The 14,144-nt window shown below is 41.2% G+C and overlaps 1 protein-coding gene across 1 annotated transcript; it reads right to left on the bottom strand.

The window, feature by feature from the left end:
* Positions 1–1,701: 1,701 nt before the first annotated feature.
* LOC124851955 (membrane cofactor protein-like) lies at positions 1,702–13,008 on the bottom strand. Its single transcript, XM_047340198.1, has 12 exons — positions 12,729–13,008; positions 10,161–10,251; positions 9,300–9,488; positions 8,710–8,809; positions 8,402–8,475; positions 8,126–8,308; positions 7,849–8,028; positions 7,199–7,330; positions 6,374–6,442; positions 5,671–5,697; positions 5,537–5,581; positions 1,702–3,707 (listed from the first exon to the last, which is right to left on the bottom strand). Exons 2-12 carry the CDS (start codon positions 10,246–10,248, stop codon positions 3,661–3,663), a joined length of 1,134 nt encoding a protein of 377 aa, XP_047196154.1. The 5' UTR covers positions 10,249–10,251; positions 12,729–13,008; the 3' UTR covers positions 1,702–3,660.
* Positions 13,009–14,144: the final 1,136 nt, after the last annotated feature.

Genomic DNA, 14,144 nt, shown 5'->3' with positions numbered 1-14,144 from the left:
AAACAGATCACACCCTGTGAGTATACGCTATGAAGCGTAAGTGTTATAAATGTCAACATGAAGCTCCTGTGTGGAGGGTTTTTAAACAATAATTTGTAATGTTTAGAGATCAAAACAGAAACTGAAGGAGTGTCTTTCTATTTGTGGAAAATTTGACGGTTGCAATGAAAAGTTGTGTCATGGGCCATATATAGTACTATTTGCTACAGTGTATTTTCTGATATCACCACTAGGGGTCATTAAAGTCAAACTCTGACACGGATTAATTTAAATCTATTGTATAAACAATATATAATCTATTTATACAGTATTCACAATGATGATGTTTATCAATGATCATTCCAATTAATCCAATCAAACAAGTTGCTTGAATGATTTTTTGACAGCTTTTATGAGGGCAAGGAGAGAAGTAAGGATGCAACGAGACAGGAAGCACCGATCCTGACATTAAAGCCGTAAGAAAAAGTATCTGAACAAGTTTCAGAAAAACTGACCAGAGTTTTTCATTTACCAGGACAAACACAGACGTCACATTTCGATCCCCAATACCAGAAGTTCAAAAGAATGAACAGACTTGTAGCAGTGTCACTTTCCCTTTACCTCTGTCTGCCACTCACCGTATATCAAGCTTCTACAGCCTACAATGGAAAGTATGAATGTAGGATGTGTTGTTCAGCCTTGACCCATAAAGCTGTGCAATAAACTGACAAAATCAGCAACAATCATCCACAACGACACAAACAATTATACCTACTGTACCTAAAAGGAATTATAAAGTACTATTTTATGATTATTATTAAGTACAAATTCCCTTAAAGCAACAACTGCCTTAAAGACACTGCTGTCATGAGGACCAAAGCAAGTACAAATGATTTGGAGACTTTATCTTGAGCAGTATTAAGCAGACAAGGAACGTTGATTCTTACCTTTATATTTCTCAGAGAGAATACAACACCTCATCGGTTCTTACCCTGCAGGTTCACAACATAGATACAGCCGCTGTGTGCAGGCCTCAGGACCTGCACGGAGAGGACCTCACTCTCCTGGCTGCTCAGGGCGTTAGTGGCCACGCAGTAATAATCGCTGTCCTCTCCCAGCGAGCCGCAGTGAAGATTCAAGTTTGATGACAGGTGGAGGAGTGAGTCCTTGAAGTGAGTGCGCTGATGCCAGGCGTAATGAACGCCAGAGCCCTGTGCACAACCACAGCGCACAGTCACCGGCTGCCCCCAGCACGTAGGCCCGTCCACCAGAGAGGTCAAGGGCCACAGTCTGGGTTTGGACAGCGGAACTGGCACAAAGAAGCAAACCGTTTATTTGAATCCCTTCAGGTTGACAGCGTAGAGGAATAGAAGTTTAAACACCCACTGTAGATATTGATAATGTTGTGATTGTAGTGAACATTTAAAGCTGTTCTTACCTTCAGTGATGAGCACACTAACTGAAGTCATGATGTCACTGTTTACTTTATCAATCCCAACCCAGTACGCTCCAGTGTCATCAAACTGCAGATCTGTGACCTTCACAAACAACCCTCTTCTTCCTAAATCTATGACGAGGGATCTGCCTCCGATTTGACCGACATGTTCTGAATGCACTAAAATCGTACAGGTGGTCCTGGAGTCCCCTCGACACCAGTACTTTTTACTGTACAGGAAATGGTTTGTGTCGTACGTGCAGAAAAGAATGAATTCGCCTCCGATATTTGCTGTGATCTGTTTTTAATCACACTGCAGCTGAAGGCTTCCTGAAAAGAAGAGATTCAGAGCTTCTTGGAAACAAGGTGATGCATCTCATTTACATTTCATTACATTTGCAAAGCAGCTACGACAATGAGTTAGTCCACCTGTGTTCAACAAAGAAAACTGAACAACATCAACTATAATTATTTTATTTATTTATTTTCATCTCCCAGTTATGAATTAGGTCACATTTAACTTAGGTTGTGAAATTTGTAAAATCCTCTATAAAATATAGTGAGATTTGGGGAAACTGCATTTTCACCTCGGCTACGGACAGTTTGATTCGTTTTTACACATTTCAGACCCTTATTACACAAACTCACGTCAACGGTGGTGTCACTTGCAAAATTTGACAGTAAATTGAACCAAATCAGGTCCACAGATGAAGAATTGCTGCAAGTGCTATGTTACCACAAAACCACTAGATGTCACCACCATATTATTATCATTATTCATTATCATTTATATTTATATTTATTTCATTCATTTTATTGCTCCTTCGGAACTGAAGTGAAATTATAAACCAGACTGCCCCAAAATTACAATAAATAAATACATTAGAGTTTTGGCAGAGTTAACCGGACACTAGTTCATCTAAAAGACTGGGAACTGGTTTACCATAACAATCGCTTACTGTGGAAATTCAGCAGACAGAAATGGAGAGACCTGGATTTTCCTGTTCTCTTCACCACTCCCTTTGCCTCTGCCTCCATCCCCAACCACATCCCTCCTCCGCTGGTCTTTTCCAGCTGTTCCTCGGGGCTGGAACAGCTGTTCACGCCTGTTTATAAGCGTGCGGCCTCCTCTGTTTGTGGGTGTTTCCCTCTCATTCCTTCTGTGACACTGCAATGCAATCAAACACCCTGGTGACTCCAGGACCCAGGGAGAGACACCAAAGGGGGTGCGGCACATTTTTTTTAATATGACCAGAGAACCTGTTAATTAACTCTTGCTTCCTCTCAGACAGTTTGAATAAGTCCCTCACAATAGTTCCTTGATGTGAGCGTTGCACCAAAGAGGTGCTCTGTGCAGCAGCAGCAGCAGGGGTCCCACAGCCCTGAACACAAGCCTTGACGACCTCACTGTTCTCCATGACTTGTGGACGAGGACCTCTGTGACCTGACATGAGAGGTGTCATATCCCCGGCAGTGAACAGCCAGCCATGGAGCAGCAGGCCAGGGTACTGAGGACGTTCCTGGCCCAGCTGGAGAGACAGGAGGCTGCCGATGAGGACGCACCGAATGGCTTTGCTGGGGAGTTTTCTGTGAGTTGAGGTTTATGTTCCTTTAGTTGAAATATACAGCTGGGGAGTGGTATCGTGGATGAAGCCTCAAAGTTTGTTCTGTCTGAACTGAGTGAGTGTGAGTGAATGTTCTACATTTTTGTTTCGGGGAAGTAACAGGCGGCTGTTGCATAAACAGCTCCAACACCAGACTTGTTCTTCCTCTTCTCACTGATGCTTGTCGTTAAAGGCACATGACCATTAAGACCTGCAGGCAAACGCGGCTGTATTTTAAAAGGTGAGCAGTGCATACATTCATTTGTTTCTCAATCCCAACCATTGCTGCATTTCATGCTACAGTGGCCCGAGCTGTGCTCTTGAGTTTTAGTGCAAAAGTATAAAATCTATATGGAGATAAAGCTTCTCTGACAAACTCAATGTCATTCATTAATATTAAGACAAAAGAAAAACTTCTGCACTGGTCTTCATTATGGGCAGGAATAAGTAAGGAAAGTTAAAAGAGTATCAGATATGTACATTACTGTCGACTAACCAGAGCAACAAGCAGTAGCTGAGGACTGAGCGCAATTTGCAGTGATTTCAGGATCTCTAGACATTTCATCATGTCTGTCTCTCCAAATTAAAGCCATAAGCAGGTTCAAACACTCGTCCAGGGGCGGCCCTCTTCCATTCAGATCATTAGTACAGCCCGTACAGCTGGGCCATCAGGACGCTAATGCTTACTGCTGCAAAAGAAAAAGAAGAATAGTGTTAATTTTCAGACATAGTGTAAAAACCCGTACCAACCTGAAGGTTGGCAGTTCGATCCCCATTCTTCCCCATCTGCATGCCGAAGTGTCCTTGGGCAAGATGCTGAACCCTGAATTGCCCCTCATAGAACAAGAAAGTGCTGCTTATGAATGTGTGTGTGTGAATGTAAAACTACGACTCAAAAGTCTCAACCAATTTTACAGATAATAAATCTCAACACATCTTAACAATTGAACAGTTTTAGAATCACTTTCTTCCCCTCTTATATCCCACTCCCCCACTTTGTTCATCTGTTTCTCTCCCTTTCTCCGTCTCACTCCTGTTTCTCCACTTTCTCCGTCTCACTCCTCTGTTTCTCCGTCTCACTCCTCCGTCTCTCTCCCTTTCTCCGTCTCACTCCTCGTTTCTCTCCCTTTCTCCGTCTCACTCCTCTGTTTCTCCATCTCTCTCCTGTTTCTCTCCCTTTCTCCGTCTCACTCCTCTGTTTCTCTCCCTTTCTCCGTCTCACTCCTCTGTTTCTCTCCCTTTGTTTTCTCTACCTGTATCTCTATCTGTCTTTTTCTTTCTCCCATCTTCTCATGTGTAACTTGCCTCTAACTCTCTCATCTGTCCGCACTGTAGAGTCGCAATGTTTACCGCCTGGAATGCACAGACTTGATTGGCTGAGTAGTATCACGTGGGATGGCTTAACTCGCATGCAATTGGTCTGTGTGCGTTTCTCATCCGCTAAACCACTACCGTAAAGACTACAAAAGCTGCGCTGATTACAAATAGAAGCGCCCCGTCAGGTTTTAAACCCCATAACCTTCTGTTTTGGCTGTAGGTCCGGGTCCGTATGGGACGGCTTCTGGGTCCGGACCCGGACCGCGGTCCGCCTGTTAGTGACCTCTGTTCTACACGATTAAAACCTCATGAGGCGCTCGGGGCAGAGCTCTTTCTCCTGAGTGACTGACAGCTCTGTGCAGGAGAGTTCTTCTGAGGCTTACAACAGTGCCCCCTTGTGACAACTGTGGTGGATAAAAACCTTAAGAACACACACAACTTACTTCAGCATGCAACATTTAGAAAATAGCTGACAGACAGAAAGCTTAGACAGTAGGAAAAGGATGTTTAAAAACAGAAAAGGTTGGAGAAGTCAACAAACAAACAAAGAGGATCGGGTTTTGTTACTGGTTGGTCTGGGATACAATACAGCAGCCATAAAGGGAAGCAGCCGTTTCAAGGTGTTAGTCTAAAAGGATAAATAAAACCTTTACCAGGGTTTTTTCTTGATGAAGATGATGATGACACCAATGATACCAGTGATTATCGCTGGTATCATTGGTGTCATCAACGACTATTTTGATGAGACAAATACAAATGTGTGAAAAAGGATGACGGGATATGAGGCCAACAAATGCATCCACCATCCCCACATGAGAAGAGTAAGATTGGGAATGTGGCACTTTGACTCCAGAACTTATTATTATCATTATTTTATTAATTGTTGCTGCTATCATAAATAACATCTATAAATATCACTCTTATCGTTTTCTTTATAACAATGAAAACGTGTTTATCTCTCTCTCTCTCCCCTCTTTTCTCTCCACAGTCGTGCTGCTCATTGTGGGAACTGTTGTGTTTCTCCATAACTTTTAAGGTCTCGACCTTCTATGTAAAGTGCCTTCAGATAATGTAAGTTATGATTTGACGCTATACAAATAAAATTGAATTGAAGAATTCCATGTAATTCGCCATCGTGATCAGCGTTAACTCTTTACTTTGTTGATCTACTGTGGTTTGATCGACTGAAGTTGAAACTTACTCAGAGTTATGAACACAGTCTGTGTAACGCCGTCACTTCCACTCTCTGTAAATAAAAGGTAGGAAAAAAAGAGATGAGATCATGGAAGAGGACAGAAATAACTCTAACAGGACAGATTATTTTTGATGACTTACCAGGTTTGTCAGTTGGTTTAGGAGCAGCTGAACCAGAGATATAAAGAAAAAGAAAAAAAATGATTGCATGTGACACGTAAGCATCATTGGATGAATTCAAACACCGGACATGCAGCATTAACGAGGGCTGAACAATGTTTTCAGGGAAATTCTGAGGTATTAAGCAATGGATATTGTACAATTGCCGAGTCTCACACAAGCACATTAACAGAAATCATAAACGCTAAAGCCACAACTACAATACAAGAAGTGACAACACATCCACAACAGCCACACAACACAATTGCAACCGAAGTGAGCGTTAATGGATGTTAAAATGTGAAGTGTTAATAGTTACTTATTGTGGTCAAGAATGCACCTGTACCCCAAAACCGCAAATAGACAAGAATTTAGCAGTAATAGAAAATTAACTCTGCTTGTTTCAGTGTCAACATCCGTTGTTGCTCACATCCGTTGTGGTTATGTTTCTGTTTTGTGTCTCGATTATGATGTTTACATGACTGGCTCATACGCTGTTCCATTCATTTTCCCCATTTACATGTTTCAGAGCAGAGTGTGATCATGATCAAGCAGTTGCTAAGCACCGTACGTGTAGATGGTGCAAAACGCTGTGTGAATAAAGGTTTGATTGTACTTGTAACAAACAATCACCGGCAAAATCCCAGCTTTTTGGCCAAAACAAAAGCATCAAAAGAAACTCTACCCGTTTGTTTCCCTGAAGGTGTGGTGGTGGTGGTGGTGGTGGTGGTAGCAGCTTTAGTTGTGGCAGACACTGCTCCAAAAGAAAATAAATAAAGTAAAAGGGGAATCAGGACACTGTGATCAGGGATTTGCTTGGATCACATACATCCGATTACAGTTGTGTCTTTTTATTCATTAAGGCTGTGGAAACTAGTTCAAATCCATTTTAAAAACAAACAAATCATCTTTACTGTTTTTGTTTTATTTACAGTTGCTGTCATGAATTAATGCCGCTGGTTTTATTTTGAAAACTTGTAGTTGTATTGTTATTTAATGCTGTTACGTTGTTTCCAGCTTTCCACAGGAAGAGCACTCAAGCACTCAAGCCCTGTTCAGACAACGTATAATACAGACGTCTTCGCAAAATCTATTTGACCAACAGAGGATGTGTGAGAGAAGTGTTAATAGTTACTTATTGTGGTCAAGAATGCACCTGTACCCCAAAACCGCAAATAGACAAGAATTTAGCAGTAATAGAAAATTAACTCTGCTTGTTTCATTGTCAACATCCATTGTTGATCACATCCGTTGTGGTTATGTTTCTGTTTTGTGTCTCCATTATGATGTTTACATGACTGGCTCATACACTGTTCCATTCATTTTCCCCATTTACATGTTTCAGAGCAGAGTGTGATCATGATCAAGCAGTTGCTAAGCACCGTACGTGTAGATGGTGCAAAACGCTGTGTAAATAAAGGTTTGATTGAACAAACAATCACCGACAAAATCCCATTGAAAAAAAAAAGAAGCTTTTTGGCCAAAACAAAAGCATCAAAAGAGACTCTACCCGTTTGTTTCCCTGAAGGTGTGGTGGTGGTGGTCTTGGTCTTGGTGGTGGTGGTGGTGGTGGTGGTGGTAGTAGTAGCTTTAGTTGTGGCTTTAGTAGTAGCTTTAGTTGTGGCTTTAGTTGTGGCAGACACTGCTCCAAAAAAAAAAAATAAAGTAAAAGGGGAATCAGGACACTGTGATCATGGATTTGTTTGGATCACATACATCCGATTACAGTTGTGTCTTTTTATTCATTAAGGCTGTGGAAACTAGTTCAAATCCATTTTAAACAGACAAATCATCTTTAGCGTTTTTAGTATTATTTACAGTTGCTGTCATGAATTAATGCCGCTGGTTTTATTTTGAAAACTTGTAGTTGTATTGTTATTTAATGCTGTTACGTTGTTTCCAGCTTTCCACAGGAAAAGCACTCAAGCACTCAAGCCCTGTTCAGACAGCGTATAATACGGACGTCTTCGCAAAATCTATTTGACCAACAGAGGATGTGTGAGAGAAGATTGATCTATTGAGCTATCCTGGAGTTTTGTATAGTTCTAATAATTGAAGAAAAAGAAGACGGTGAAAATATCCCCCCATTTGCATAAATAGCCAATCACACGTAGGAATGGGATTAAATCTGAAATTAGCATAAACTCACATATAACTTACATTTGCATTTTGGAAGACCGGGTGACCAGTCGCTATTTATGTCACATGTCTGTGTCCTCTCTCCCACCATGTCGTATCCGGTATCGCACTCCAACGTCACACTAGCCAAGTGTTTATAGGGGGGTCGAGAACCCGCTGCCCATTTACCAAAGTCAATAACAGGCTCTTGACAATTAACAACTGCAGGCAAAGAAAATGGAAAGTAATAGAGTATTGGTGAGAGTCACGGCTCAGGTTACATCGGAGAATCTTGAGAAAAATTATAAAAGCCACTTACTGATACACTCTGGAGGATCAGGCTTGAATACCCTACCCTCTGAACATGTTGATGATTTGGAACCGTTGAGTGAATACGGTTTTTGGCACACGAATTGTATAACCTCCAAATATTTGTAGTAGTCTTCTTTTTTTGGACTGAAATCGCCATTTTCAATCCCACGTGGCAAGCCACAAGTAATTACTGCAAAATAAAAATGACACTTATTAGAATTTAATGCTTTTTACATAGTTTTCTGTCATTTAAAGTTTTTTTTGCTAAAGAAAGATCACCAACCTTCACATGTAGGCAACCTGCCCATCCACCCTTTGTCTCCACACACGAGTTCTGCTTTGCCAACCAAATCGTAACTAAAAAGGGGGGGGAAAAGTTTGACGTCAGAACACAGATTTACACAGAAATCTATGTTTGCCATTCCGTTAACATGCCACAGAATAGTAATTCATTATTTATTGAATAATAAATTCCCACTTTAGTTGAAATAAGTTGTTTGATCAGGAAGCATGAGGTTTTTCTGACAAATGTTTAAGATTAAAAGAGTAGGATTTAAATAAAAACACCAGCATCATTGGTTTATTACTAACCCTGTGTTGCAGCCGGCCACTGCTTCAGCGCCAAAATCAATCCCTTGAGAGTAATCAATGTGTCCGTTTGCAATTTCTCCAGCAGAGCCACAGCTCTTTACTGAAAGAAAGAAAGATTAAAGTCCTCCCTTTAAAAGGATTTGGTAACACTATGCACAAATGACTCAACAGGCTGATCAGATATTACCAGTGACTCATCATTTATATGCTGGTAAGACATAATTTACTAAATGGTTCCATCTCAGACAGTGCTGCCAAAACTGATTGTGAAATATGCCCCGTTTAGACCTGGTATCAACGTTGAGGTTCAATCACAACTGGTCCTGAATGTGTCTCCTGTGACCACTTGTGACTACTTCCCTGCTCTTTATGCAAATAATCACGTACGTAAAATTATTATTTTCACCCAGTCTGGGTATCAAGAATAATATCAATCATTATGTGCTGATATTGCGATTATAATAATAATAATAATAATAATAATAATAATAATAATAATAATAATAATAATAACAATAATACCAGGGCTGAATGGGTCATACTGTCTGCTGTTAGTAATGTGCATGTAAAAATCAAGTCCTGATATTCACTCTTGCATGTCAGCTTCACAGGACTCCAGCTGCCGTTTATACAAGTAACGGATGGGGACCCTCCTGCAGGCGTGTAACCAACATTACAGATGAAAGAAGCCACAGTGCCATTCGGGAACGTATCCAAGAGAATGTCTTTGTCGCTCAAGCCCATGTTGGCTCCGGCCACAGGTTTGGTACAGTTTTGAGCTATAATGGAAAAAGAAAGACAGAAAAGTTTATTCAACCATTATTTCAACTGTGAACTATATTGTTCAGTCACAATTTAGCTGAGTAAAGAAAACAAAACATTCCTGCACGTTGAAGTGTCCTTGGGCAAGAGACTGAACGTCAAAGATATTGAAATTAGTGGACTGCACTACAGGTGCCAACTGTTTTAACTGGGATCTGTAACCTTCAGCGGTTCTCGTTTTAGTTGAGAGATTGATTGTGAATTGCAAAACTGTGCTTTAAAGAGCTTGGAATGCTCATCAGGACCAGAAAAGCTCTACAGAAATAGAGGTTATACTCTGTGACTCTAAATGTTTGTGGAGACGATGAAAATGTTATAATCAACACTTCTACCGCAGTGAAGTGAGCCGTCATGTGAAAGCATGTTGAAGTCAGTCTATTTGTGCTGTACAGATAGTTGGAGTAGCAAAAAATGATGAAAACACAACTATATTTTAGTTATAGTCTCTAGTTTGATATACATTTCTCTTTTTCTTCCATCTGACTATGCTCGTATCACATTTCATGTCACCTTACTGCACAATGACTGAGAAGATTAAAGGGGGAGTCTGTGACAATGACCCAACACAATGGCCTGGCTTCACGTTGCTTTCACTTTGGCTCCTGATTCATTAGCTCTTCCACACTGACCTTGGGCGGCAACGACAAGACCAACAATGAGCAGGAGACGGACGGATGTGAGATCCATTACGAAACGGGACAAGTCCACAAGCCCCATTTTCTGATGAAGGAAAAACATGCGTGAATTAGCAAGGCTCTCACAGTGGAACACAACTGGATAAACACAACCTCACGCTAAAAACACCATTCAAAATATGTCGGATTTAGTCAGCTAACGTGACGGCTCTTCTGTGTCTGGTCTCATCGAGCTTCTTCACACATTGTCCGTAGTGACACTTTTGATCGGGTGAAAATGATTCAACACACCGGTTGAAGCTACGGGTTGAAGGCGTCTCGGGGAAGCTAAGTACGTGATTCTTGACTTTATCGTAGCGATTTTAGTGACAGGATCTACGCCGAAATTAGCGTTAGATCCTGGGTGTGGACGTTGTGTTCAACCAGCTGACAGGAAACAAAATGTAAAATTCACATAAATATGCGTAGGGACGTGGTTTGTCAGCCGGTGTTCCAGTTTAACTGGGGATCATGGCAACTGGTGATTTGTTGTCTTTATTCCAGATGTTGCTGGTCGGTTGCAGACTCGGCCGCAGATTCGTCATTTTGACAAAGCGCCTGTGTTTGAAGTGCGATTGAAATAAACATCAGACAAAAACCCATCAAGAGTTAATATAACATGAGCGTGTCAACATCACAAACGCTCATCAGAAAACACTATAGTTTGTTGTTCGTAGATTCTGTAATGCAAGTGTGGTTTATCTGTGTGTAATCATCAGATGATCTGACTGAAGTGGGTCGAGTGTGTCGTCAACATGACACATGTGTGACGAGGCAAATCTGGAAAACTAACTTAACGTCTTCATTGTCTAATAACCGGTTGTGTATTTCTTCTCTTCTGTCAGATTACTACGTGCTGTTGGAACTGAGTCAGTCGAAGGAGTAAGTAAAATACCCTGTGCAGATATGACAACTCTGGCTGATTGTGTATTTCATGTTAAAACAGATTGTGGTCGTGTTACCTAGTTTGCTATTTGTCCCCATGCGAGGAGTGTGGGCTTAACGATGACTCATCTACAGCAGGTTACTCACAGGATTAGTCTCTTTATGATGGCGATACCGTGTTCAGTGTAGACAAGGAAATGCTCATCCACACTTTAACCCTTTGACACACAAGCTATGCAAACCGTTGATGACATAGAAGACTCATGTCATCAAAGGCTTACTCATTTAGGAGAAGTGGATTCCAAGACACACCCACAACTCCAGCTTGATCCTGTAGACCAGTGGTCACCAGCCTTTTGCGAGCCCAAGATCACTTTTTAATTCCAAACGTAAGCCGAGATCTACCACCCTGATATCTTCCAAAAAAAACACTTACGAGGGTCATACTTATTAATTTTTGCAATTTCTGTTAAAGGCTGAATGTACAAGAAGTAAATATACACAAAGGGCAGTTGTGTCTAATCAAGGCACAATATTCAAATTAATATCAATTCATATTTACAATGCACAATATGTAGCTTCTCAGTTCCACAACATGTTCTGCAGCACAATGTTTTACATATCGGCTTTGATTTGAATATGGCCACAAATATGATTATTGCCTTGTATGGAAAAGAAGTCCCTTGTACTCAAATAAATACCAGTACTACACATTATGAAGCCGTGCATCTTCTGCTCCTGCAAATATTTCACAATAAAAACCCTGGAGTGCTTTTTGAAAAGGCAAGTGTTGCAACCATTTGTTTGTGACCTAAATTCATCAGATAAACATCAAAACTCGGGTGAAAGATCCTGTTCTCTGTTTATTCTGCTGTGAACCACAACGTTTATCGCTCTATGACACAAATGTATTTACAACACTCACAGTGCAGAACAAAGTCTAGTTCATGAGCATCAGAGACTCAGAATCAACACCCGCCTCCTCGTGTTCCTCCTCCTGTCCTTCACGCAGCATATTTATGACCTTTACGACTTAAAGTCTGAAATGACTGCAACCAGCCAGACTAACACTCTGGATAAAGATAAACCAAACGCAGCTAGCTTGTTGATCCAGCTATGGTTGGCTAGCCAGAAAGGAAGCTAGCTAACTAACAGCTAGTTAGCATGTTTCTTTCTAAATGTAAGGTAGGTTTCCTGTATAGTGAATCCACGCTGTTTGGGTCCTTTTTGACCCGCGTGTGTGTCAAAGTGCTGTGGAAACGGAAACAGTTTGTGAAGCCTGTTGTTATTCTGTGTTGGGACCATCACCAGACAACTGGGGCGTCTCGAACAACGTCATGTGTTTTACAGCTGACAGATTAAAAAACCAGAAGCTAAAACCAGAAGCTAACACTGCTTCACCATGTCGTTTCGACACGTTTTTTAATACTATATCTATTCTGTTACCCACATCATTAATCTTGTTGTCTGAACGCGATGTTGACGCGGACATGTTATATTAACTCGCGATGGGTTTCTGTTGAACAGAAACCAAACCGTGAATGAGGTTTAAATCCCGTTAGTGTGACGTCACCGTGTTGTCTGTCCGTTAGTTTGGTGACTGAAGAATGTAAACATCTAAAAGACTGTAAAACTCACCCAGTGGGACGAGGAGGGACGAGGAGAGCCGGAGGAGAGCCGGAGGAGAGCCGCAGGAGAGCCGCAGGAGAGCCGGAGGAGAGCCGCAGGAGAGCCGGAGGAGAGCCGGAGGAGAGCCGGAGGAGAGCCGCAGGAGGAAGCTGCTGTCGCGTCGGGGACTGAGGAGGAAACTGAACCCTGTGTATTCTGACAACTCCTAACCACGCCCACTAACCGCACAACAAAGGGCAGACCACATCCTCGAGATTCTGTGGAAATGGAGTTAAAGTAGTAAAACGCGGCTTACTTCCGGTTCAATATCAGTCTGAATTTACAAGGAAAAACAGTGAAAATATGACGTCTCAGTTTTCACATTAGCAGTATTTATTATGAATCATTTACAACCATCATACAAAGAAAAACTTGAAATAAAAACAGTGTTGATATACTACAAAATATAAATATATACAAAAGTTATAATCCACATTAAAAGGCCAGGGCTTTAATAACTGGTGTCCCATATGAAAAGTCTATTCTGGGAATGGCAGAGACAATGTTAAACTGTTTTGAAGTTTCGATACTGTCTGTACTATACTAGGTTCGTTTATTACTCTGATATAACTCCTATTCATTTTCATATTTTTGGACTTTGGATGTGATATTTCCAGACCGCTTCAGGGAATTTCTTCCACTTTTGAACTTGCTTGAAATGAACCTCTCCCTTCCTCTTGGGACATTTCCTTTGTCTTGTTTTGGTACATTTAAGAACTATGAACAGAAATATCAGTAAGGACGCCAAATAACCCCAACGCAGCAACATGTACCAGAGTGGTGCCCATGTCTGGAACCTGAAAACAAAAAGCAGATCTGATTAGTGTGACTAAAAAGCTCTTATTATATCCATCAAGGTGGTTAAAGTAAACTGTGTTGTAGTCTGACCTTTTCAAAAGGAGATCAGGACGGGTGTGATTAATTTGTAAAGGCTGGTTTCCTGGTTCAGTGTGGATTTTCCCATTGGTGGTCAGAGCTGGCACTGGTGGTGCAACGTTTCAATGTTGCACCACCAGAGCTGGCACTGGTGGTGCACATCCTGTCTGCACAGTCATAGCTGGGTTGGCCTGATGATTAACAAAGACATTGAAACGTTGCTCTTTTATTAGCTTTTAGCTTGTGGAATATGTATTTTACAGCAACCTTGAAACAGATCACACCCTGTGAGTATACGCTATAAAACCTAAGTGTAATAAATGTCAACATGAAGCTCCTGTGTGGAGGATTTTTCAAACAATAATTTGTAATGTTTAGAGATCAAAACAGAAACTGAAGGCGTGTCTTTCTATTTGTGGAAAAATTTGACGGTTGCAGTGAAGAGTTGTGTCATGGGCCATATATAGTACTATTTGCAACAGTGTATTTTCTGATATCACCACTAGGGGG

The sequence above is a fragment of the Hippoglossus stenolepis genome, chromosome 6 (assembly GCF_022539355.2).
Source record: "Hippoglossus stenolepis isolate QCI-W04-F060 chromosome 6, HSTE1.2, whole genome shotgun sequence".
NCBI classification, from domain to species: domain Eukaryota; kingdom Metazoa; phylum Chordata; class Actinopteri; order Pleuronectiformes; family Pleuronectidae; genus Hippoglossus; species Hippoglossus stenolepis.
Note: the sequence above shows the minus strand (reverse complement) of the source record. Positions and strands in the feature narration are given on the sequence as shown.